Source organism: Bombyx mori, chromosome 7 (genome assembly GCF_030269925.1).
Source record: "Bombyx mori chromosome 7, ASM3026992v2".
NCBI classification, from domain to species: domain Eukaryota; kingdom Metazoa; phylum Arthropoda; class Insecta; order Lepidoptera; family Bombycidae; genus Bombyx; species Bombyx mori.
The window spans coordinates 12908528-12934309 of NC_085113.1; the positions used below are offsets into that span (position 1 = coordinate 12908528).

The 25782-nt window shown below is 40.0% G+C and overlaps 1 protein-coding gene across 1 annotated transcript in view; it reads right to left on the reverse strand.

Annotated features, from left to right (window-relative positions):
- Positions 1-249: 249 nt before the first annotated feature.
- LOC101736440 (protein masquerade) overlaps positions 250-25782 on the reverse strand; it is a 34369-nt gene continuing 8836 nt past the window's right edge. The window contains exons 2-15 of the mRNA XM_004925756.5: positions 15051-15206; positions 13701-13811; positions 12422-12615; positions 11007-11210; positions 10330-10454; positions 8533-8642; positions 6852-7055; positions 5604-5678; positions 4550-4641; positions 3816-3907; positions 2919-3106; positions 1915-2004; positions 1493-1647; positions 250-977 (exon numbers count right to left, since the gene is read on the reverse strand). Of these exons, the coding sequence (XP_004925813.1) occupies positions 795-977; positions 1493-1647; positions 1915-2004; positions 2919-3106; positions 3816-3907; positions 4550-4641; positions 5604-5678; positions 6852-7055; positions 8533-8642; positions 10330-10454; positions 11007-11210; positions 12422-12615; positions 13701-13811; positions 15051-15206 (1979 nt within the window). The 3' untranslated portion in view covers positions 250-794. The remainder of the gene's footprint in view (positions 978-1492; positions 1648-1914; positions 2005-2918; positions 3107-3815; positions 3908-4549; positions 4642-5603; positions 5679-6851; positions 7056-8532; positions 8643-10329; positions 10455-11006; positions 11211-12421; positions 12616-13700; positions 13812-15050; positions 15207-25782) is intronic.

Sequence of the window (25782 nt, forward strand, 5' to 3'; positions counted from 1 at the left end):
TGTCTAAATGTGCTTTAAATCAAATAGATCAAGATTAAAAAAAATATTTTCCATATTCCTTCACGGACATAATATTGAATTCTACCTGTATAATTTCAGAGTTACTGCGATTATTGTTGCGGTGGTCTTTCCCTTATATTATATATATTAACATAGACTAACTAAACCAAGGAAAATTCAGCGCAGATATCGCTTTATACAATATAGTGTTAAAATGAAACTTTTTAATTGCCATATTAAATAAACAGATTCAGCAAAAAATCTATTTAATTATTCCTAATGTTTTACTAACATTAAGGGAATAAATACCTCAATAATGTAGATTACAAAACCAACGTATTGTAAATATTTTTAGGTAAACTATAGTTTCAAAATTTTAACGACAATAAACTTGAGCAATTCCAAATCGAATATAATAACTAAAATCATATAATTTAAATTATCTAATTACAGTTTTGTTCTTAACTTATTAATATATAATTTTGCATTTAAAATAGATAATAAAGTTTGATGATCAAAATTCGTTTAATTTTTATCAAGCAATTAATGCTCATGATATTGTTATTTCATAAACAAAGATACGACCCGTTCTATAATAAATATACAAAATAATATTGGCGTCGATTATCAAATAAATTTGAGAACTTTTTTAACTAATATTACGATTTTTAAATTAAACTTGCAAAACAGATTAAGTGTGGAAACTCATTAAATTTTAACATCCAATGTAAAGTGAAAATTCGATAACTCTTGCATAAAAACATCCATAATGAGTCACATCACACCAGCAATGATCAGTCTATGTTGTTATTGTTATTGTTGACGGATATTATCTGATTGATCCACCCTATGAAGGCGGAGACCTTAACGTAGACCCCTGGTACGTCCCTGCGGCCGCAGCCGAAGCCCCAGGACACCAGCCCCGCCAGCTCGTAGAACCCGTCGTCTTGACACACTAGTGGTCCTCCACCATCACCCTGGACACATTAAATACTGATTTGAGCTTTAATTGCCTAAAAAGCCAACTTCATACAGTACACTTTTTGGCCATCAGTGAATCGTCTTCATTTCAAATCTCTGTTTTAGGAGGTCATATCCCAATAATATCCATTAAGTAGTACACTGTACACTATTTACTCAATTTTATTCTATGGAAATTAATTATAATGTAATTTGTAAACAGTCGATGTCGCCCTAAACACGTCATTACGGATCCTCCCGATCCATTAACGGTGCTATTAGGTACCACAAGCACCGGTCACCGTCCCCGTCGAATCCGTCGCTTGCGACGAAGGGCTCGACGAGTAAATTAACCCACAGACACAACCCACTGAGTTTCTCGCCGGATATTCTCAGTGGGTCACGTTTCCGATCCGGTGGTAGATTTTGCGAAGCGCGGCTCTTGCTAGGGCCAGTGTTAGCACATGTTAGGGTAACGCTGATATAGCCTCTCAAGGCTATCAGCATAGGTAGAAAAAAAAGCCTAGTTTACCTGACAGGCGTCGTTTCCTTCCTCCCCCCCCGCGCAGAAGGAACTCGCGGGGAGGATGAAAATCTTCTCGGTGACTGCGTTCACTTTACGGATGCACTCGGCGTCACTTACTATCGGGATTTCAGCCTCGCGTACCCTCAGAGGGATCGGACCCGCTGGAAAAAGCATATTCCAATTTCCACACTACAGACAAAATAGTTCAATTTTCTGTTCTCTTTACCCAATTTTCTCTTTTTTGAAGGATACATCAGCCTTTATTAATTTAAATTGAGATTAACCTCATGTCTCAAGGTCGGTGACGAAACTCACGCTATGATGTCTACGGACTACGGCTACTACTCGTCACGTTTCAGTTTGTTTTGTCCTCAGTCGCTTAACATAGAGCAACTAGGTATATAAGAAAAAAAAGTTAAAAATCTTACTTTCAGCCATGTATCCGTATCCAGTGACAGTACACCTTTTGCCGGCCGCGTGGCTGACTCCTCGCGCCGGAAGACACACCAGGCACACTCCTGTAGACAATATAACCTTTAGTTAAAATATATCTATATATTAATACGTGAAGCAAATACTTTGTATCCCTTTTTACGAAAATTGCGCGAACGGAGGAGTATGAAATTTCCCACACTTATAGAGACACAACATAGAGAAGGAGTGCACAATGCTCATATTTTTTAAAAGTAATGCATAAAAAATACATTTAATCAATAAAGAAAACATTACACACGCTGCCATATATTTGACACACACACATATGTACATATACTCTTTTTTTTATTGTCAAGCTTTAGTTTGTCAATAAGCAAATAGTACTGTAGTCTTGGCGAAATCTGTGATTATAGAAGTCTAGTCTTTGACAATATAACCATAATAATGTTCAAACATAAAATTTCAATTAATTATAGTCGAATCTCGACTACTGCGGGACCATTAGTTTTAAATTAAAACGAGATGTTATACCCGAGTCGAAACTACGGCGATTAAACGAACAATAATAAGTCAGAAATCTTTCAAATTTGGTGGAATAAGTATTTATCAAATATAAAAAAAATTATTCCTCTACCCCGACCATGAGCTCTGGATATCTAAAGGATAGCCGTTCCAGGATTTTTTACTAATTATGATGCCAAGGACTGATGCTATTAAAAACCCACCAGTAATTGTGCATTTCTGGAGCCCATAGACATGTACAACGTAAATGCGCCATCCACCTTGAGATATATGTTCTAAGGTCTCAGTATAATTATAACGGCTGCCCCACCTTTCAAACCGAAACGTATTACTGCTTCACGGCAGAAATAAGCAGGGCGGTGGTACCTACCCGTGCGGACTCCCAAGAGGTCCTACCACCACATATTCATCCGAGCCTAAATCCAACTGCACATGATTTCAAACCCATATTAAAACAAAGCTGTTCTACACTGACCTTCCTTAAGTTCCGCTTTCCCTTGTAACTTGAGAAGGGCAATGTCGTTGTCAAGGGTCTGGCTATTGTGGTTGTGATGAATATAGGTGGTAGCAACGCGCAGGGTCTGAGCCCCCGGGGAGCCGTACTTCCTGGTCAGGTCGTGGTCTCCAACGCGGACGTACATTGTGTCTCCCGACCTTACGATGCTAGAGAAGAAAATTCGGTTATTACTCAAATCAAATTCGAATGATATTTTTTTAGTACCGTGTTTTTATTTATTTATTTTTATTGCTTAGATAGGTGGACGAGCTCACAGCCCACCTGGTGTTAAGTGGTTACTGGAGCCCATAGACATCTACAACGTAAATGCGCCACCCACCTTGAGATATAAGTTTCAAGATCTCAGTATAGTTACAACGGCTGCCCCACCCTTCAGACCGAAACGCATTACTGCTTCACGGCAGAAATAGGCAGGGCGGTGGTACCTACCCGCGCGGACTCACAAGAGGTCCTACCACCAGTAAATAAGTTTTTTTCTAATAAGCTTTTTTTTTGGTCAGGTGTAATCGCCGGACTCCCACCCTCTACTGGGGATGGCGGGCGGGGTACATCTCAGTCGAACCGACTTAAGCCTCCTGTCGCTTAACAACCCACGTCCGAGCGTCGCATGAGACAGAACTCATGAAAAGGCAAAGGGGGGAGTGAAGCGTTTAGTGCGGAGTACATCTCTCCCACCACCCTCCCCCTCGGGGCGCCAGACCGGCGGTCGTCGGCGCCACGGCCACCAGCCCTCTCGGTCGGCAGGCTGTCCGAAGCCCGCCTAGATGGCGCCGGTTAGAGTCTAATAATCCTAGTCCCTTATCGACTTGTCTCTGTACAACTCCTGCCTTCTATCTATTATCCAGATCCACTTACTTGGTGACGCAATGCGCTGCCGTGAGTACCCACTGCGTCCCGATGAGGGCAGCTCCACACAGATACTGGTTCAGGGAGTTTATCAATGCGACCTGTAAGAATATGATTTTTTTTTAATTAAACTGATTGCTTACTTTCTCAATTGCCCTTTAATTAAAACATTTTTCACACCCCCTGGTTGATAGGCTTTAAGTATGCTACATCTTAACATCAATGTTACCGTTCAACTTGGGACTTTAAAAACTCAATTCAATACTACAACGGTTGTGTTACCCACAGCTGCGTCGTTCGAATAGGCAGGTCGGTCACTCTCGTCCGTCTCAGACCAGACCACGTAATTCCTAAGCCGGTCTTGGCAGCAGAGCGTGGTGCGTAGCCGCATGATCAGGTACTACGATTCCCTTAATATATTATTATGTCTCGAAGTATTGTATTCTGGTTTGCAAGTAGGACATCAGTTGTTGTAAAACTTTTGAGACATCGAACTTATCATTGAAGATGGGGAGTAATTTTGGTAGTATTTGCAGATCCGCGACCGCATTGCTCATATTTTTTTTATTTTAGCTGTCAATGTGGACTCCAATTCAAGTTCCTCGTCCCTCGTGACCCCTTCCAGTTCCGCGAGGATAAAAGAAAAAGAGCACCAGATAAAGATGGTGCGTTATTTAAATATTTCGCCACCTCACCCTGACCTCAACAAGACAATACTCTGTAATGTCACATGAAATTCTGACCTGCCAGCACCATTCACCCCTCTCTCCGTCTTCTCCCCCCATGACGCGACCATGTCTCTCCCCCAATCTTCGAGCCGATCGACCTGTTGTACCTGGAATAATATTACATACGTACAGTCTACTTCTATATCGTTCCCTCTCTACTGAGGATCGCGACCACATGCGACGTACTTCCAATGTGCTCGATCATGGGTGGCATGGACTGCATGATACAGACTACCACCGAGTGCTTCTCTTGCTAGATCTGACCATCTGGCTGGTGTTCTGCCCACGGCGCGCTTGCCCTCTATTCGACCCGTAATTATAAGCTTCTCTAATTAATGTCTAGGAGACCGCATGATGTGTCCGAAGAAGCTCATAACACGTTCCCGGCAGATGGAAGAGAGCCTTACAGTACCAGGAAATAAATATTGCACATAGATATTTAGAAAGAGACAGTCGTATAATTTTGTTTTTGTTGTAGGACATTATATGCGACGAAACACTAATAACGGTATCTATGGAAACTAAATGTGAATTGAGTAATGTGCGACAGGTATAACGCTCTACGAAGCAAAAATTAACCGTCTCTTTCCCACGGTCGTTAGTCTCGCCAGCTGTTCGTTAGTCTCGCTAAAACTCGAGAACGGCTGGACCGATTTGGCTAATTTTAGTCTTGAATTATTCGTGGAAGTCCAGGGAAGAATTATATAAAAACAAACAATTTTGTTTTTCCTTTGATGTGTCCCCTTGATGTGTCTTTTATTTATCGATTGAGGCACTACGAAGTCTGCCGGGTCAGCTAGTTACTGATATATTTATTTGTCGACTACCGCTATTAAGCTTTGAACAAAATCAGATTACAATACGTTACTGGGGTTCTGGAAGCGCACGGGTGGGGTTATTTATCCAATTCTGGCACCAAACATTAACAGCTTCATATTTGGAGGGTAGGAATGTTTGAAAAGCACTCGACGGCAAAACATAACAGTAGATAGGCCAATGGCTAGCCAGCTATGCATGCCAGAAAAATACAGAACACGTTATTGAGGTTAAAACAAAAGAAGATGCTTACCTTTCACTCCGCACACATATTTGTTGTATTTTTCAGTTGAGGTAAGCGTCGACACGTAGTTTGGTTCAAAAGGTGCTGAAAATTTAACAAAATCATTTCGAATTAAACAAATAATCAAAAAATACTAATTTAAAAGCTTTGACTTAATCTGCTGGACTAATACAATTAAATAAGTTTGTAAGTACTATGACTAAAGATGTTATGTTGCAAATGTATGTGTATGTATAATTTAGAATTGGCAAAGTGTACGCGAGAGATTTAGCGTCTTTAACATGTAAATCCAAGTCAAACAAAGATAACACCTCAGCCCTCCAGCCAGCCCATCCTAGTGAAGCTGAAATGACATACAGCAATCCGTCCATCACAAAAAAAAACCCAAGATAAACCCCTTCTTTGTTCCCCGTCTCGTTTCTCAACACCAGAAACACAGTTCGGTATTATTTTTAAGATTAATATAATTTTCAAATAAATCTTATATACGAAATATCGACGCATCGAAATCTTATATAAAAAATTCTCGTGTCACAATGTTAGTTACCATACTCCTCTGAAACGGTTTGACCGATTTTTATGAAATTCTATATGCATGTTCAGTAGGTCTGAGAATCGGCTACTATCTACTTTTCATACCCCTAAATGATACCTAAGGGTTGTCTCCCCCTAACATATTTTTTTTTATCTTTTGGACAAATTTTTTTGTTACAATGAGGCATTAGGTATATGGTTGAACGAGGTTTTGTTATTTTTATATTCCCTCATCGTTCACAGCGCTACATGCCTCTTTCACTCATTTACCACATTCTTACACACTTACAATAAGTTTTTTTTCTACACTAGAAATTCCCTAGAAATATTATATATGGCAAAACAACGTTTGCCGGGTCAGCTAATTAATGATATAAAATAATTTATGAATTATTAGCATTTAAACGTTGCTTCTTGTTCACTTTATTGGTGGTAGGACCTCTTGTGAGTCCGCGCGGGTAGGTACCACCGCCCTGCCTATTTCTGCCGTAAAGCAGTAATGCGTTTCGGTTTGAAGCGTGGGGCAGCCGTTGTAACTATACTTGAGACCTTAGAACTGATATCTCAAGGTGGGTGGCGTATTTACGTTGTGGATATCTATGGGCTCCAGTAGCCACTGAAGACCAGGTGGGCTGAGAGCACGTCCACCCATCTAAGCAATAAAAAAAAACGTTAAGGTAGTATAATATGGTACTTTAGTATTGTGTTCATAACTCCACTTACAGACGGGCGTTGTGTGTGTGTACGGCGTGGTGTAGAGCGCGTGTGGGGGGGAGTGCGCGGGGGGCTGGTGCGGGGGCGGCGGTGCGAGGGGCAGGGAGTCGTTGCGGTCCACGCGGCCCAGCGCCTCCTGGATCTTGGACTTCGGAGCGCAGCACTGAGTGCCGGTCTTCTTACACTTGAACACATTCGTTAGTTCCGCATTGCCTGTAAAGTTAATACAATCATGAAAACCGTTTGCTGTTAATTTGTCGTACTGTAGGGTCACACACACATGCTTAATAACGTAAGTTTTTTTTTCCTACCTAAGCTGATAGCCTTGAGAGGCTATTTCAGCGTAACCTTAACTAGTAGGTGATATCACGGGGCTCAAACCTGACGTTGCTAACACGAACCCTAGCAAGAGCCGTGCTTCGCAGAATCAACCACCGGATCGGAAACGCGACTCACTGAGAAGATCTGGCGAGAAACTCAGTGGGCTGTGCCTGTGGGTTAATTTACTCGTCGAGCCCTTCGTCGCAAGCGACGGGTTCGACGAGAACGGTGACCGGTGCTAACGTACGTGGCGTGTTACCTAGCTACGTAATGCAAGGTGTCATCTTCACCATTCCACGCTTGTCCCGTTGTAACGGTCATACAGCGAACACAGTACCACTTAGATAGCTATAATAAAACTATGCATGTACCTATTGTATTTTCCGTAAATGTATATGTGTGTTAATTAATAACAACTTTCATTTACAACAACTGGGCTCATCTTAAACGTACTGTGGCGTTAAGAACGCACCTTTTTATGATGAGTAAGCCGGAACGCACGAGAGGTGGAAAAAAGAATATAGTCTGTGACACGGGACCTTTTTACCGCCGAAAAGACTTTTTGGCGGGAACGCGAGGAGTGAAGTTGTGTGATTTGTTTTATTTTGACTATTTAGTGTTTCTTCGGGTTTAAATGTGTAATAATGGTGGTTTATTAACTGTTTAATATCTGTGAAACTGCAAAAATGTGGGAAAATGAAACAAAGCCGCTGGACGTAACTTCTCGGGATCCTCCAAAAAGTCCACTGAGAAAATCTTAGTAAATGACCACCATTTTACTGAGATTATATTTCATCTCATATCATCTCATTTATTTCATCCCAGTTGATTAATGTCTTAAATTAATCATCTTCATTTCATTTCACTCCATAATATCATTTTTCATAAAAATATGAATATACATTAAAATAAGACATGACTTAAAGGTCTCAGGTACCAGGTTATAAAATCCCTCAAAAAAAAAATACCGCCGAAAATTTAAAACGTACAAATAATTTATGATGTGTTTAATAGCTTATATAATATAATAACTTAGAATTGATTATGCCGCTACAACAATAAAATTTCTATTGTTCCAACTGTGGTGTTAATTACATAAAACACGACTTTACGGCGAAATAAAGAAGGGACTCTATATGAACTCAATCTTCAGCGTTCATTGGATTAGATCTACTAAACTTATATGTGTGAACTAATAAATGTAACTATGTAGCGGACGGTTTCTTGTTTAGATATATACTTTGGGTTTGTGAGGAGGAATATTTTTTTTTAAAAAAAATTATGATGCAAATTTCGTAGCTGACAGTTATTATGACAACCTTAGGAAGATTTTCTAAGGAATAATTTGAAAGCTTGTATGCACACTTACGGAAGCAAGTAAACGAGAGTAGAGCTACGATACAGGACCCCGGGCAGTCTGGCCGAGGGTCGACGGGGGCTGGGGTGGTGGTCGTCGTGGTTGTGGTGGTAGCGGTCGGCCTGTGGGATAAACATTGTAATAATTACTGCGTTCGAAAAACAGCTTCGCAATCCTAACTCCTTTTTTTTTCTTTTGTTTTTGTCAGGTGGAAATCGCCGGAGGGAATCCGCCCTCTACTGGGGATGGCGGGCGGGGTATATCAGAGTCGAACCGACTAAAACCTCCTGTCGCTCAACAACCAACGTCCGAACCTCGCATGAGACAGAACTCATGAAAGGCAAAGGGGGGAGAGTGAAGCGTTTAGTGCGGGGCACATCTCTCCCATCACCCTCCCCTGGAACGCCGGACCACCAGCCCTCTCGGTCGGCAGGATATCCGAAGCCCTCCTAGATGGCGCCGGTTAGAGTGAGTAACCCCTTAACATATAATGTTTTAAGTTACTACTAGCACCAGGTATAAGAAATACTAAACAAATTCAGGTTTTTTACTGAAATAAAGATTTATTATTATTGCATCTTATTTTGATGTTGTGCTCCACACAGCAAAAGTACTGAGCAGATCGTTCAGCGTGTTCCTTGTATAATATGTATATATATATATATATAATATATAATAATTTCGTATATCATACGAAATATAGGTATTTAATGTACCTATTACTAATCAACAATATTTTGTAAGTTTTGTCCAAATGTACCTATATTTAGTTTGAAAAGTAAGTGTAAGGTAAGCGCTGATTGTTAATTGTTCTTATCGATCGATCGAGCGACGGAATGCAAAACGTAATGAAATCATGAGCTTTTCAAAGAGCCCGTGGAAGGTATACTTGCAAAAAAACTTATTTATTTAGATTTATTTGTATTTATTAAAATGAATAAACCAATGGAAACATTATTCGTTTAAAAAAATGCAAGGCATTCTGATAAAATATATCATTTAGTTACAATACTCGTATTATTTTGGGAACCATACTTTTGCTATTATAGAATTATATCAACAACAAATCTATTTGGAGGCTATTTGAAATTTCTCAAACACCTTACAGCTCGACCAAGCTAAGTTTGCACCTCGCATCGATTACGTCACACTGCCGCTTAGGTACGGTCTGAAAAAAGGATTCGCTATGACTTTAAAAATGTAAACAAATGTTTGTTAGATTTTACTTTGCATTTATTGTTTTTAACAATATATTATACATAGGTACATTAGAATATAGCGATATCGGGTTTTTGTATTACGACCACCCGGACGTTCTTGCACTTTTTAAATTTGTATCCCAATTGCTCAGTAATAATTTTCCTTTATGTTTCTTTTTCAGGATTATGTTTCTCCCTTCACTGTGTACACACACACACAACAATCCTCTCGAAGTAAAAAAAAAATGAACCTTAAGCGTTCAGTAACAACAATTCAACAAAAACTTGACAAAAATAGTCCAATAATATAACCAATAATATATAATTCAACAAAAAACCTAACAAGAACAGTTAAAAAATTTAAAATTCCACGTATAGGGAGACGAAAACTCGCATGACGCGTGTCGGCGACAAAGATGCTGACCGTACTGACGCGACAGGGCGATCGCGGGAAGGTGAGCGGGGAAGCGGGCGGACCGCCGCATTCCAGCGAGGTGCAAACTTAGCTTGGTCGAGTTGTAACTATAATTTTGTTCATATTTTCTCTATAGATCTTTTTTTTTGTAGCATAACATTTTAAATATTTTCCTCGTTTATAGAAGCCACGTACCTAGTGTCGCAGCAAAGGGATCCAATGTTCTTGCAGTCGGTGTTGGTGAGGATTACGGAAGGTCTTGGGCAGAACGCCGCCATTAAGTTCAGGAAGCAGTATCCAGGACAAGCCGGTAGTGGAGGCTGGAGAGAAAAGTAGAGATCGTCGGAATATTAATTAAAATGATAACTTCGCTTCAAGTGTCTTCTCGTGTCAAGCTAATATTTAAAGATACAACTTTTTTTTATTGCTTAGATGAGTGGACGATTTCACAGCCCACCTGATGTTAAGTGGTTACTGGAGCCCATAGACATCTGCAACGTAAATACGCCACCCACCTTGAGAGATAAGTTCTAAGATCTCAAGTATAGTTACAACGGCTGCCCCACCCTTCAAACCGAAACGCATTACTTTAGTAAGCTGTGAGCTCGTCCACCCATCTAAGCAATAAAAAAAAACGCAAATTATAATTTTGCGGGTTTGATTTTTATTACAGGATTTTATTCCTTCACCGTGAAAGTCAATCATGAACATTTGTTGAGTACGTTAATCATTAGAAAAATAGGTACCCTGCGGGATTCGAACACCGGTGCATCGCTCAACACGAATGCACCGGACGTCTTATCCTTTAGGCCACGACGACTTCGTAAAATTGATTTTTTTTAACAATATCGATTGTTTATCGGCATGTCAACCTGAGTGGGCCTGGGTCTCGGCCGTGGTGAGGAGGCAGGTCGTCTTGTGGTGGTCTCCAGTCTCGTGTCCTTGAGGCAGCACGTCTCCAAGTTGGGGCAGTCCGCGTCCTCGTCGACTCGGTCACAGAACAGCGCGGCCAGCCCTCCCGTGCACTCGCCTTTGCACTTCCTGTACTTGCGTTTCGGTGGTGAGGTCGTCGTCAACTGTGTCAAAATGAGAGGACACAATATATAAATATGTAAGGGCAAGAACACAGACTCCTTAACAGAACCTTTTAAGGTTCAATGTTCACACGTATCGGACACATGGTCTTACATTACATTTACTTCGTTAAGGCTATGCGTCATGATAATCGCCTTAACGTTGCCGCCGCTGACTACTCCCCGAATCCTGATCACGCAGGAGCCAGTCACCGTCGACGCCCTAGACACGTCCTTACGGATCCATCAGATCCAATAACCTTGGCATTAGACGCCTTCAGCTCTAACACTAAGAGCAGACTTAGGGACCCCGGTAACCGTACTCGTCGAACTCGACAAAGAGGTCGACGCGCAACCTAACCCATGTATCAGCCCGTTGAGTTTCTCGCCGGATATTCTCAGCGGGTCGCGAATCCGACCCTGTAGAAGATTCATTCGCGAAGTAATTGCTCTTGAGATGTTAGGTCTCCTTCAGAGGCGCTCGGGCAGTTGTTAGAAAATCCCACCCCTCCTGACTGAGCCTTTGCTCGCCCACCTGTCCTGGTGAAACTGGAAAGGCCTCCGGGTCATCAGTAATAAATCAGTAATAAAAAAATCAACCATAAAAAAAAACATTACATTAATCTTAGGACCGCAAAATGTTAAAATAAATAAAAAATTAGGACTACTCTTATGAACTACAAAAGCCAATAGTCATATGTGCTGTTTCTTTTTTAAACTGCGATTCATTCTCACATTTATACTAGTTATTTTATATATAGTTACATTTCAAATCATTTGTGCTAGATTTAAATTGGTGATATTTCAATTCGTAATATTGTTAAAATGAAAGCGAATGGGTTCGATTCGAAGGCAAATCTTAAACAAAGCTATTTTGCCAGAGAGGCAAGATGAGGTTTTTCAAAATACCTACTTAGCACAAGTTCACGAATGGCTTCCACAGCAAAGGGATAATTAACATCGTGTCATAGATAATTAAACTCGCAAAAAATAATAAAAAAATATGTAATTATTACAACTGAGACATTGACTTCAGTCTATTGTATCTATTATATCTATTTAAGTAGATTGCGGCGTTCAATTGATGAACTTGGGCTCTAATAGCCACTTAATAGGAAGTGGGCCGTGAGATTGTTTGCCAACTAATTAAATCTTTACATCTAAACACAAAAGCTAATGGCAAAACGAGCAAGGATAAAAATCACCAAACTTACTGCAGTACTGGGCCGCTTAGAAGACTGCTTCTTCTCGATGGGCACAACGAGATCCGAAGGGCGGCGGTCCTTGAACTTATCCTGGGAGACGCAGCACAATTTGCCCTTGACGCACATGTCCTGGGCCGTGAAGTACGCGTCACAATACTGCGCTAGATGAGTGTCGACGCATATCCCGGTGCACGCTGCACTACCTGGAATAAGAAATTATCTGTGACTTTTTTTTCTTTTTTCCCTACCAATGCCGATTACCTTAAGATGCCATTTCAGCTTCTTATTGACGTGTAGGTGACTCACGGGGCTCAAACCGGAGTATTTCTAACACTGGCCCTAGCAAGAGCAGTGCTTCGCAGAATCTACTACCGGATCGAAACGCGACCCACTGAGAAGATCCTGCGAGAAACTCAGTGGGCTGTGTCTATGGGTTAATTCACTCGTCGAGCCCTTCGTCGCAAGCGACAGCTTCGGCGCGAACGATAACCAGTGCTTGTGGTACCTAAAAGCACAGTTAATGGATTGGAAGGATTAGTAATGACGTGTTTAGGGCGACTTCGACAAGTGACTACACACAAACTGGCTGAGGGAGTAGGGCTACTCACGGTACCTTAGTTAAATCATTCTATGCCAAATGTGAAGTTTGGCGCGCTAATCTCACCAAAGATCCAACAGATATACCAAAAAATGTGCTTGTTAACGTCAATACATACCACAGATATCACACAATAACAGACGGGTTTGTTTTTGGGCAACAACAGAACTTGAATTCCCCCATTAATCATGAGACATGCGATTGAAATCTCGTCACAATAAAATAGCGGTTAATTCAAATTGAATCTTTGATTGTTATGCAGCACAAATAGTCACAGGATTCTCCCAAATGGCTTAACGATCAAGTCTTTAAGATCCAACCCACTGGGTCTATATGTTTGATGATTAATGGACAAAAAAAACTTGAGTTTTCAATTGCCTAATTATGTTAGTGTTTTATTGTCAGCTGAGAATTATGATATTGAATAGAAATACTAAAGACTATAAATCTTACAACCAATCGTGTTTTGTTAATAAGGTTAGGTACATACGTGTTCTTTTAAGTTTTAACTTCAGACTTATGAAGTCAAAACAAAACTGAGCATAAGGTGGCATGGTTTGTGCCGCCTTTGGCAATCAGCCGCTTTCGATCTTGGCCCTTTTGGCTTACGGGTAAATACTCCTATGCCTTCAAGTAAGACCGAAGCACTAACACAATCTTAAAACTAAATACGGTGTACCTAATAATTACCACTATCTTTATCTTTCTCTGGTGCCCTGGTACTGATTTCTTCGGAGCTGTCTCCAGGCTCGATGGTGGTCACTGGGTATAATGCGGTGGTCGTAATGTAGTTATCTGCATCTAAAATGTTAGTAAAATCTATTTAGGAGTAGATGTTTTGTCGTATAATTGTAAGGAACGTTGTTGTACAAATTCAGCACTATGTCTGGTTTTGTCGTGCGCACATAACTTATGTTGCAAGCCAGATTTTGTTTCTTTTTACTTGTGTTTTTTATGTATCTTTTTAGCTTGTAATGTGTATTGTGAGCCTAATAAATAAATAAATAGATCATAATATTATGAAAGGACAGGAAATATTAAATCAAGAAGTTTAAGCTATAATTAAGTTTCTTCTCTAATTTTGTCTCGGCTTTAGGCTCCTATTTGCATTGTCCCACAATAGTTGTAATTTTTATACTAAGCTATCCATTTATACTCTTGCTTAACCCGTTGAATGCCGTGTAGGTCACCGGTGTCCTACGCGGCGCACTTAAATAATTATATCGATTTCTGTTACTAAGCGTCTGGATTGCCTAACTTTACCTTGATTGATTGATTGAAAATCCTTTATTGCACAAAAATATTGTACAAAAGCGAACTTAACGCCATGCAGGCATTCTCTTCCAGTTAACCCTCGTTGATGAAGTGAAAGATTCAAGAAATGTGTAGCTGTGATAAAGTTAATGTAATGAAATGGCGATAATTTAAATAATTATCTGTAGTAGATATATTTTTTTTAGTCTTTTAAGTCTCTTAGAAACAGACTCATTCTCAGTATCTTCGGATTCGTCTTTCTTAAAATCTACTAGATATTCTACTAGGTGAGAAGAAGAGAGAAATCCAAAATAATTACTTCAATGCGCCACGTAGGGTACCGCCGACCTATGGTAGTGAACATGTTAATCAATATTAAAATTACTATGCTAGAACTATGTTAGGAGCACTAAACAAGTTCCCATTGAAGTCTTATTTATATATCTTATATCTATAATATATAAAAATGAATTACTATTCGTTAGTCTCGCTAAAACTCGAGAACGGCTGGACCGATTTTGCTAATTTTGGTCTTGAATTATTTGTGGAAGTCCAGAGAAGGTTTAAAAGGTAGATAAATATGAAAATGCTCTGAATTAAATCAAAATAACAATTTTGTTTTCCCTTTGATGTGTCGCCCGTCAGACTTAAACAAACAAAAGGAATCCCCTTTTGTTTGTTTTAAGTTTATTTTATACAAAAGTTTAGGTCTTTTATTTATCGATTAAGGCACTACGAAGTCTGGCGGGTCAGCTAGTATTTTTATAAAAGAACTTTTCTATTAACCTGACTCCTCATCCATGCAGCATTTCATTGATGAATCTGGGCAGGCGTCATCATCTTCCTCCAGCACCTTGTTGCAGAAATACGCTGCGAAAGCATTCTTGCAAATACCCGGGCAACTCTTGGCCTTCACGGTTTGGTCCAAAGAGTCCAATATCCCTGAAAAATAGATAAAGGGTGTTTTTAGAATTTAAACGGCCGTCTGGTGTAGTGGTAAGTGACATGGTCAATACACAAGGGGGTCGCGGATTCGGATCCCGCCAAGGGAAGTTTTTTTTTTTTGCTTAGATGTGTGGGCGAGCTCACAGCCCACCTGGTGTTAAGTGGTTACTGGAGCCCATAGACATCTATAACGTAAATGCGCCACACACCTTGGGATATAAGTTTTAAGGTCTCAGTATAGTCACAACGGCTGCCCCACCCTTCAAACTGAAACGCATTACTGCTTCACGGCAGAAATAGGCGGGGAGGTGGTACCTACCCGTGCGGACTCACAAGACTTCCTACCACCAGTAGATCTAGGCACCGCGAGCTTAATTTTACAACAAAGCTACTGTTTACTAAAATATGAAGTGTCAATATTAGAAGAAGCACCAATCTCTATAATATACGTTGGCAATGGATGTTACGGCAAAGAACTGTAAGCACTACAAAATCACAAAAAGTGCATTATTTAAAGCTGATAAGAAAATGAAATCGATGTCTCCACGTTTTACTACAGCAATAATTGTAGGTTATATTGACGAAATTAGTTTGGACTACGTAAACATGTGAGGTCTTGTATATTACACTGTCACTAACTACTCTAGTCATTAAATATTTTAACTTTCCTAACTCAGTATACTTCAATCAGTGAACAACAGTTCAATTCATAGCATACCCTGTGCCTATGCTAGCGCCATTCTGGAGGATTTTTGAACTGTTATTTAGTGCTGAAAGTGGGACAGTTTTTTAAGCTTCTCCCATATGAGACGGTTCTCCTTAATGATGTAGGCAAATAACGTGACTTCAGTTTTGATTTTTAGGACTAGGTTATAGACACGGTAAGTAGTCGCCTATGCACGACGAGCTAGTGGGTGAGCGCTGCCATAGTTAGAAGCGATGTCTTTATAGGTGTACACGAACGGAATGCGGGCGCCTGGGTAACGGAACCCTGCTGGTTTGAACCCTGCCTTATTCATAATTAACCTTTTTACAGACTCAACACGCGGCCTATTTTTTTTTTTATTTTTTTTTTTGCGAAACCAACAGTACAAAATAAACACATAATATTTTAAAATATAGCTAAAACAATAACCAAACATGTTTCCACCATTAAAATCACCGTCAGTTCCACCATCACATCAAGGTCAAAATCATAAGTAAAAAGTGAACAAAGAAAAAAAAGACAAATTTAGAAATTTAAGTGGAAAGAATACCACCAATTATGGATCCATTACTATAATGGATTTAGGCTTGATCCTGTCCTAGGGCCTGTTTATCGCGCCGCCCTTAATGTTAGATTTTTTTTATTCATTTTTATCCTATATTTTTATTTAACTTTAAAATAACTTTACATATTATAATTTTTTAAAATGTTATCTGAACTCATTTTCAAAGGAGACTGGCTTGCTATCTTTACTTTTTTTTCGTCTTTGAAATTTTGGAATTTGCAAAAGTTTTCTGCCCCTCAAATCATGTCGCCTTAGGCCCAGGCCTCACTGGCCTAGGCGTAAATCTTTATTACTGCATGGACATGTGAAATCCCACAGCCGAGCCACTGCTGACCAGACCCAGTTTTTTTTTTTTTTATTGCTTATATGGGTGGACGAGCTCACACCCCACCTGTTGTTTAGTTTTTACCGGAGTCATCTACAACGTAAATGCGCCACCGACCTTGAGGTATGAGTTCTAAGCTCTCAGTATAGTTACAACGGCTGCCCCACCCTTCAAACCGAATCGCGTTACTGCTTCACGGTTGAAATAGGCAGGGCGGTGATACCTACCCGTGCGGACTCACAAGACGTCCTACCACCAGTATATCATCAGACTAAGAATTAAAAGGCATTTCGTTCCTAGCTACATACCGTCTCAATACCCTCTATTGTATCGAAATACAACCCTAGTCCTAGAACATAGTCATTGTTTCCAGATTTGGTTTTTCGTTTTTAAAATGAGAATTTAAAAAAGGTAGTTCCACATGATAATATGTGGTATTAAATCAAATAGAATAGTATGCTTCTCAAAAAACGACCGTAATCAGACGATCGATTGTTAAAAACGAGATAGCGACGCGTCTTATTCAAAATCTTGTAATCGTGTTTTTGATCCGTATAGATCCTAGCGTCTGACGGGTTGTTTGACGGCATTCCTCCTCCTAAACGTAGGTCCCGTTAGCCCTCTGTCCATTCCTCGGGCGGGCGCCGCGACCTCACGCCACTGGCATAGAATTCGTCGGAGCTGAATGAAAGGAAAACAAACCGCTAGCTTAATTGTAAGAGGTAGCGATTTTATTAATATTTGTGGTCCTGCAGTAGTCGAAATTCGACTATAATTAATTGAACTATTTGTACTAGTGGTAGGATCTCTTGTGAGTCCGCACGGGTAGGTACCACCAACCTGCCTATTTCTCCCGTGAAACAGTAATGCGTTTCGGCTCCAGTAACCACTTAACTCCAGGTTGTGAGCTCGTCCACACATCTATACAATAAAACCAAAATTATAAGTTTGGTGGAGAGACTGGTGGATAAATTCACCGGTCCTTCAGTTCTGTTAAGGCAATCAACAAAGCCCGCTCTTCTTCAACCCTACTGTATCAATCCAGCAATATCGAGACAAGACATTGAGGGGCCAGCCGTTTGGAATTAAAAGATACGTCTTTTTCTTAATTACTAGCTCTTTTTTGTAAGCTTTAATCTCAATACTCTAGGTTAAGTTACGTCGAGGGTAAATTATTAAAAAAATTGATGTAATCAAGAATAATGAGGTGAGGGATCTTTCGTCATGGCACGGTGCTAGCCCACTGAGTTTCTCGCTGGATCTTCTCAGTGGGTCGCGTTTCCGATCTGGTGGTAGATTCTGCAAAGCACTGCTCTTGCTAGGGTCAGTGTTAGCATCACTCCGGTTTGAGCCCCTTGAGCTCACCTACTAGTTAAGGTTACGTTGAAATAGCCTCTCAAGGCTATCACCAGCTTAGGTCAGAAAAAAAAAGAAAAACACGGTGGTACAAACGCCGCAGCTCATAACTAAGACCGAGGTCGCACCGGCGTACAACCGTTACCCGATGACCTAATGCGGGCCGTGGAGGTGAAATCGACTTTACAGCCGAAAACGAAAGTACACGCGCGCTGCGATCGGGAACGTCCCACAGTTCACCAGCCAACTGCTCATCTGACACTTGTTCAATGTCAGCTGTCATCATAGCTAACGTTCTATGAAGACGTGGCTTCGGCCTTTAAAACTACCAAATTCTCCAATTATTATCACGCACAAGACCTGGCGGTGTGGACTAAAGTCCTTTGCCATTCCCATCACTACATAGTATAAAACAAAGTCGCTTTCTCTGTCCGCTGTCCCTATATCCCTATGCCCTATGTTTGCTTAAATCTTTAAAACTACGCAACGGATTTTGATGCGGTTTTTTTTAATAGATAGAGTGGAAGAGGAAGGTTTATATGTATAATAACATCCATTAAATAGTGGAGAAATCTATAATAAATAACAGTTTCCGAAGCGAAGCAAGGGCGGGTCGCTAGTTAGGGATAAATAAAAATCATCGTCATAACGTTCTATGAGAAGTTCACACAAAACTTTGAAGAATGGTTTATTTAACAATTATCTTGCTGTTTTCTCCTTCAAATGTGACCGAACCGACTGATAACACATTGCTTCCTCTAGGCCGCCGTATTCCCTGGCACAGAACGGGGTTCGGGGTACCCCTGTCTCCCTACCTCTCTGTGCATCGGTGTTCTTTTTGGTGGTTTGAGAGGTATATGTGATTTATTCGATAAAGAGGTGTGCTAAAAAGACTTGGATGGACTGCGTGAAAGAGGATACGCGGAAGGATACGGAGAATGGTGCGAGTTTGAGATGAAGTATGATAGGGCTGAATAGAAAAGTAGGATATGCTGCGCCGATCCTAGATAATGGGATAAAGGCTAGAAGGAGAAGTTTAGATTTAGAACCAAGCTGCGATTTTACAGACTACATCAATTAATACAAATGTAGACTTTTTTTTTTAAATAACATACCCGATGATATGTGACATTTAAAAAATCATCGTAATACCTGGTCTACAAAATTTAATGAAACTTGCTCTAGAATTTAGTGAGTCAGCAATTCAGAGGCAGCTTTCAAGTAATAAAGGTAAAATAGTTTATAACCTCACGCGCGGGTACGAAATGTTCCTCATTCACACCAACTGATGCCTACACTTATTAGAAACAACAGAACATCATCAGGACTCTATCAATACTAGAGGTGCTCTGGTATTGAGGTCAAGCCGCCGCCTATTGCTCAGGATTCCTTTCAAACCTCGTTTATAGAAGGTTGTGTCAATACGTTGGTCCGACCAGATCCGCACCGCTCATGATTCCACGTTTCACAACGCCCTCCACACCGCCAGAGACCAGTATGGATGGAGAAAGATCGTGCGTCCGAAGGTGATACAAAAGGGTGGTCACGGCCCTCAGCAATGAGGAATACGACGCAAGGAGGAGGAGTCAAAGCGCTTGGAGAAAAGTTCATTCTAAATCCTGATAGTGCAGCTATTATTACTATTCGCTTACAAAAGTGAGATAACGGGAGCATCTCTAACAATTACTCAAAGCATTTTACAATTACATTTAGCACCGATCACCGTCCTTGTCGAATTTGTCGATTACGACAAAGAGTTCACACAGTCAGATCTCCTCAGTAGGTCGCGATTCCGATCCGGTAGTTGATTCTTCGAAGCATTGCACTTGCTGGAGCCAGAAAACTCTCTCAGGTTAAGCCCCGTGAGCTCACCTACCAGTCACAGCGTAGCCTCTTGAAGTCGTCGTGGCTTAAAGGATAATACGTCCGGTGCATTCATATTGAGCGATGCACCGGTGTTCAAATCCCAGGCGGGTACCAATTTTTCTAATGAAATACGTACTCAGCAAATGTTCACAATTAACTTCCACGGTGAAGGAATAACATCGTGTAATAAAAATCAAACCCGCAAAATTATAATTTGCGTAATTACTGGTGGTAGAACCTCTTGAGTCCGTACGGGCAGGTACCACCACTCTGCCTATTTCTGCCGTGAAGCAGTAATGCGTTTCGGTTTAAAGGGTGGGGCAGCCGTTATAACTATACTTAAGACCTTAGAACTTATATCACAAGGTGGATGGCGCATTTACGTTGTAGATGTCTATGGGCTCCAGTATCCACTTAACACCAGATGGGCTGTGAGCCCGTTCACCCATCTAAGCAATAAAAAAAGGCTTTTAGGCTTCCGGCGATTAGGTAAGGGGAAAAAGAAGAAAAAATAATGAAATATAATGCCGATTGGTAGGTATTTACGGTTTTTTAACAAATGGTTACGGCACGTCTTTTAATATACTCGACCTCGGACCTATCCTAATCGGACACGAGTGTTTCTTTACACGGCAGCCTTTCTACAAGGAACAAACAGCGTTAGTGTTACACTCAGATCGTTGTATTTGAATTGTGGAGGCGCGCTGAAAGTGAATGAATATGCAAAGCGCGGCGATGCGGCGCGACGCGTGCCCGCCAAGCTAATGTTCTAGAACGTTACAATTTACTTTCTGCGCTTCTATTCACAATTTAATAGTTTTATTATTGACATTACAAAAGTTGATTACAACGGAAATATCATCAATGTAATCGGAAGTTAGGTAAATATGCACTAATAAGCCAAAAAAAGTACTGGTCGGATTTAGGGAAATTTGTAATTTTTTTTATTGCTTAGATGGGTGGACGAGCTCACAGCCCACCTGGTGTTTAGTAATTACTGGAGCCCATTGACAATTTCAATGTAATCGGAAGTTAGGTAAATATGCAATTGTGGGGAGACTTAGACGATGAAAGGAAAGATCTTCCACCGAGCGGGTAATATTGCTCGGTAGACCGACGGTCCGAATGTTGATGTTCGGAAATTGTATATATGCAAGCTTATGCATGCAATCTTAAAATGTCGTAAGCGAGATTCAGGCATCTGTCAAATATCTTGCGTTGTATGATGGCTACCGCCACACACTAATAAGGCAAAACTACAGGTCGGATTTAGAGAAATTTGTAAATAGTATTACATGAGAAATGCCAGTTCAAATAGGTACATAGAAAATCATCAAATTGGTTCAAACAGAATTAGTTTTTGAGGTGAGACACAAAAAAAACAGATACAGACGAATTGATAAAAGTCTCTTAAAAATTCTAAATTTCATTTTCGATAAAACTCGAAGCTAAACTCGTAGCCTGAATGCTACATGTCTTTAAAAAAACGTATATTCCAATCGGAAACAGACATCAAATTAAATATTTTTCATTGCATTAAGATATTGTACCGTTACAAATTAATTCAAATTTGTATTCCTTACTGTATCAAATAATTTTTTTTTAATACAATTTTTATGAAATTTATTCGGATTTTGTGCCCTGACCAACGCTGAATGCACAAATGAAGCTAGCACAAAAATAGAAGTAGCAAAACTACGTGGCCTTGTTTGGTGCTTATTGATGAGGTTCATAATTGATATATCTATCGTAATCTCTTTGGGATACACTTATCATTAAAATCCCTCACCGCCTCTCTCGCGTTGATGATACGACCAGAAACCTTCACTGCAATACCAAAGAATGTACAAAGTATATCTCAATCGGATAAGGACGCGTCACGCGCGACCGTACAATGTACAAGCAAACAATTTAATACCTAAGGATATAATTGTCTCCATGTATTATTGCTTATTTTTTTTATTTTTTTTCTTAGCACACGGCCCACTTGGTGTCAAGTAGTTACCGGAGTCCATAGATATCAACAACGTACCGCCCCGCATTACTGCTTTAAGACCGAAATATGTAGGAAACCTACCACACCACTACTTACTCAATTTAAAATTTTTGCGGCTCTCATTTATATTACACGATATCATTCCTTCATCATGGAAGTAATTTGTTTCGATAACATATTAAAGTTTTGTTTAGTCTAATTTCGAATACCTACGCGATATTTGTAACATGCATCATCTCTAACATACAAAGATTTGTTTAATACATATAAGGTCACTTTTAGTGCAATATTATAGAAATAATTTGCATAATCAACGCACATAATACATATAATGGTTTAGAATAAAATAATTTCAAAACGGCACATACTAAAATACAACCTCCGACTAGTAGTACCTAATTAAATTATAATTATGTTTTGATTTTTATTGTCCGGTGTTATTTCTTCATCGTGGCAACTCACGTTGTTTCAAACAGCCAATAGATTCCACACCCACGCATCTTTTAAAATAACTTAGCCAGCTCCTAACAGAAAACTCAATTTCTTTGGGCCAAATACTGTCTTATCCTTAAACCCAAAAACCGTGATTGCACTGGACCAGTGTGCTTAGTGCGGATTTTTTAACGTTCTCGATAGCGTAAAAGTTAACTCAAATTCGTGTGCAGTTGGAACAGCGCCCCTAGCGGCAAACGTACACAAACGTTCCAACTCCATACAAATTTGAGTTAACTTTTACGCGATCGAGAACATTAAAAAACTCTCACTAAGCACACAGAAATGGCAGGTTGGTAGTACCCACCCATGTTAGGGAATATTACCAATATAAGACGTTTTAGCATTACATATCGATGCTTGAAAGTAGTTGAAAGGCAAAAGTGACTAAGCGACAATGCGTAAACTTTACAATAGACTAATTTAAACTTGAAATACCTGAAAACAAAATCTATTTTAACGAATCTAGCTGTAGTAGAATCTAGCTAGTAGCTGTAGGATTGAAATGGTTTTAATAGACCTAGAAATATATATTTTTTGCGCATCGAATATGGTTATTGCCTATCATTTATGTACAAAACAGTTAGTGTCGCTTAGTCACGTTTGCCTTTCAAGCGTCGATATGTATTGCATAAAAACATTATTAATTATTTGTAGCGACATACACTAAATAGTTAGGTTCGTTGTGCGCGATGCGTAGTGGCTACTTTCGCGCGTTCGTTGACCTCCGAGAAAGCAAAGCTTAGTCGACCGACCATAGGATTTTCGCTTTTAACATGCTGCAATTAAATAATGTTTTCCTATGCGTGACGATCGAGTTAAAATTCGGTTAACATATCACCAGTAGGTATTGTTTTAAGTTTTAGCGAGTCGTGGAAAAGTGTTGAGAACGGTTTTTTTGTATTTTATTGAAAGCAGTAGGCAACGGCTTGACTCTGCCCCTGGCATTGCTGAAGTCCATGGGCGACGGTAACCACTCACCATCAGGTGGGCCGTATGCTCGTCTGCCTACAAGGGCAATAAAAAAAGAAAAAAATGCTCGTCTGCCTACAAGGGCAATAAAAAAAATACATCTAATAGATAGTTAAACCACTATGGTGTTTGCGGCATATCCATATTATTTTCCCAGTAATTAAGTACAAGGGTACGGACGTGCCAGTGGCAATATCGTTGTCGATACCTTTCGCAAAATTACGCCTCGAATGACGTAATTTCGCGACAAGCTTTAAACATAAGAAGTCATCTGATTCTATGTTTTATCCTCCTTTCTAATTATCTCTATCCCCTCAGCAATATAGTTATGGAACATTTGTTTTAGCTATGTTATGGGGAGAGTTTTAACACCAAGCTTGTGACAAATACTTGAAGAATGCTGCTGCTACGAGAGTAGACGGAGTAGAGACAAGGTAAAGGCAGGTGAGCCTACAATAACGTAGAAGCAGGTGGCATTAGTAGCTCAAACTGAATGTAGTGATGTGAATAACTATTAATCTAAATCTATCTATATAGTACCTATATAAAAATGAATTGCTGTTAGTTAGTCTCGCTAAAACTCGAAAACGGCTGCACCGATTTGGCTAATTTTGGTCTTAAATTATTTATGGAAGTCCAGAGAAGGCTTAAAAGGTAATGCTTAAAAGAAAATGCTCGGAAATAAATAAAAATAACAATTTTGTTTTTCCTTTGATGTGTCCCCCGTCGGACGAATTCTTTTGTTTGTTTTAAGTTTATATTATACAAAAGCTTAGGTCTTTTATTTATCAAATGAGGCACTACGAAGTCTGCCGGGTCAGCTAGTTATTTATAAATATACAAGCTTTTGCCCGCGACTCCGTCCGCGTGGAATAGTTACTTTGGCATAACGCTAAATTTTACCCCGCACTTCATTTACGTAGAAAGTGAAAATATTTTTGAATTAGAGAATGTGGAGGAAGCTATTTAAACCCCTATTTTGAAACATTCTTTATTGGTGCTCCACTTGTATTGGTCTTATCGTGATGCCTTCCTCAATAAATGGGCTATCTAACACTGATAGAATTTTTCAAATCGGCCCAGTAGTTCCTGAGATTCGCGCGTTCAAACAAACAAACTCTTCCGCTTTATAATATTAAGTATAGATATTATGCGGGGTAAGCAACGTCTTTGTTTCTGGCCTTTCTGACATCTATCATCACCATCATCAGCCTATAGCAGCCCACGGCTGGACATAAGCATCTCCAATTGCTCGCCACTTAACACGATCCTCGGCTTCTCTCATCCAGCTCCTGCCTGCCACTCATCATAGCACGTCACTCCACCGAGCCTGAGGGCGTCTTACACTGAGTTTGCCAATTCGCGGTCTCCACTCAAAAACATGTCTACCTAACGGTTGTCACCAATACAGTCTTTACCATAAGTGCACACGGGGCCCGTACCCAGGGCCCCCATTCTCAGGGGGCCCCGAAAGACCGACAATTTCTCTCACACGTTTATTCACAAAACATTTTTGTCGGGCACATTACATTTTTTTCACAAATCAGTAATCAGAAGGTATTTACAAGGCATATATACTATGCCTATAATGGAAGATTTTGCTCAACAGAAATCCCGAAAGAAACCGTTATCGAAATCGTAACTAAAAAACCAACAGCATTCTAATATCATTAATGACATATTATATTCTATTTGATTACCTATAATAAATGGTCATACTCGGTAAAAAAATGTTATTATAATTCGCTTTTTTTACTTTCCAAAAGGGCCTCAAATTCTTGTGTGCCCAAGGGCCCCATCCTAGTTTAAGACGTCCCTGGTTGTCACTAATATGGCCAGCCCATGACCGACATGAACATCAACATTAAACAACATCTATGAGCGATAGGGACCAATGGTCACCGGGTGAGATATGCCGGGATACGAGAAACAATTCCAATGTAACCCCGAATAACTTTAATAGGTAACGCGCGCATCTGATCCATACAATATATCATCGTTTCTCCCTGGATAATAACACTGGAACTAAGAACTGGAATTCGTCTGTGCTAAGATTTGTTTTCTTTTTGTATTTCTTTTTGTTTTCCAATTATGAAAATAAACTTCTCTTTTCAAAACTAAATAACGTAAAAAAAAACATAGAGGTTACCAAATGATTGTTACAAATATATTTTTTTTATTGTTTTAGTGGCTGGACGAGCTCACAGCCCACCGGGTGTTAAGTGGTTACTGGAGCCCATAGACATCTACGACGTAAATGCGCCACCTACCTTGAGATATGGCAGAAATAGGCAG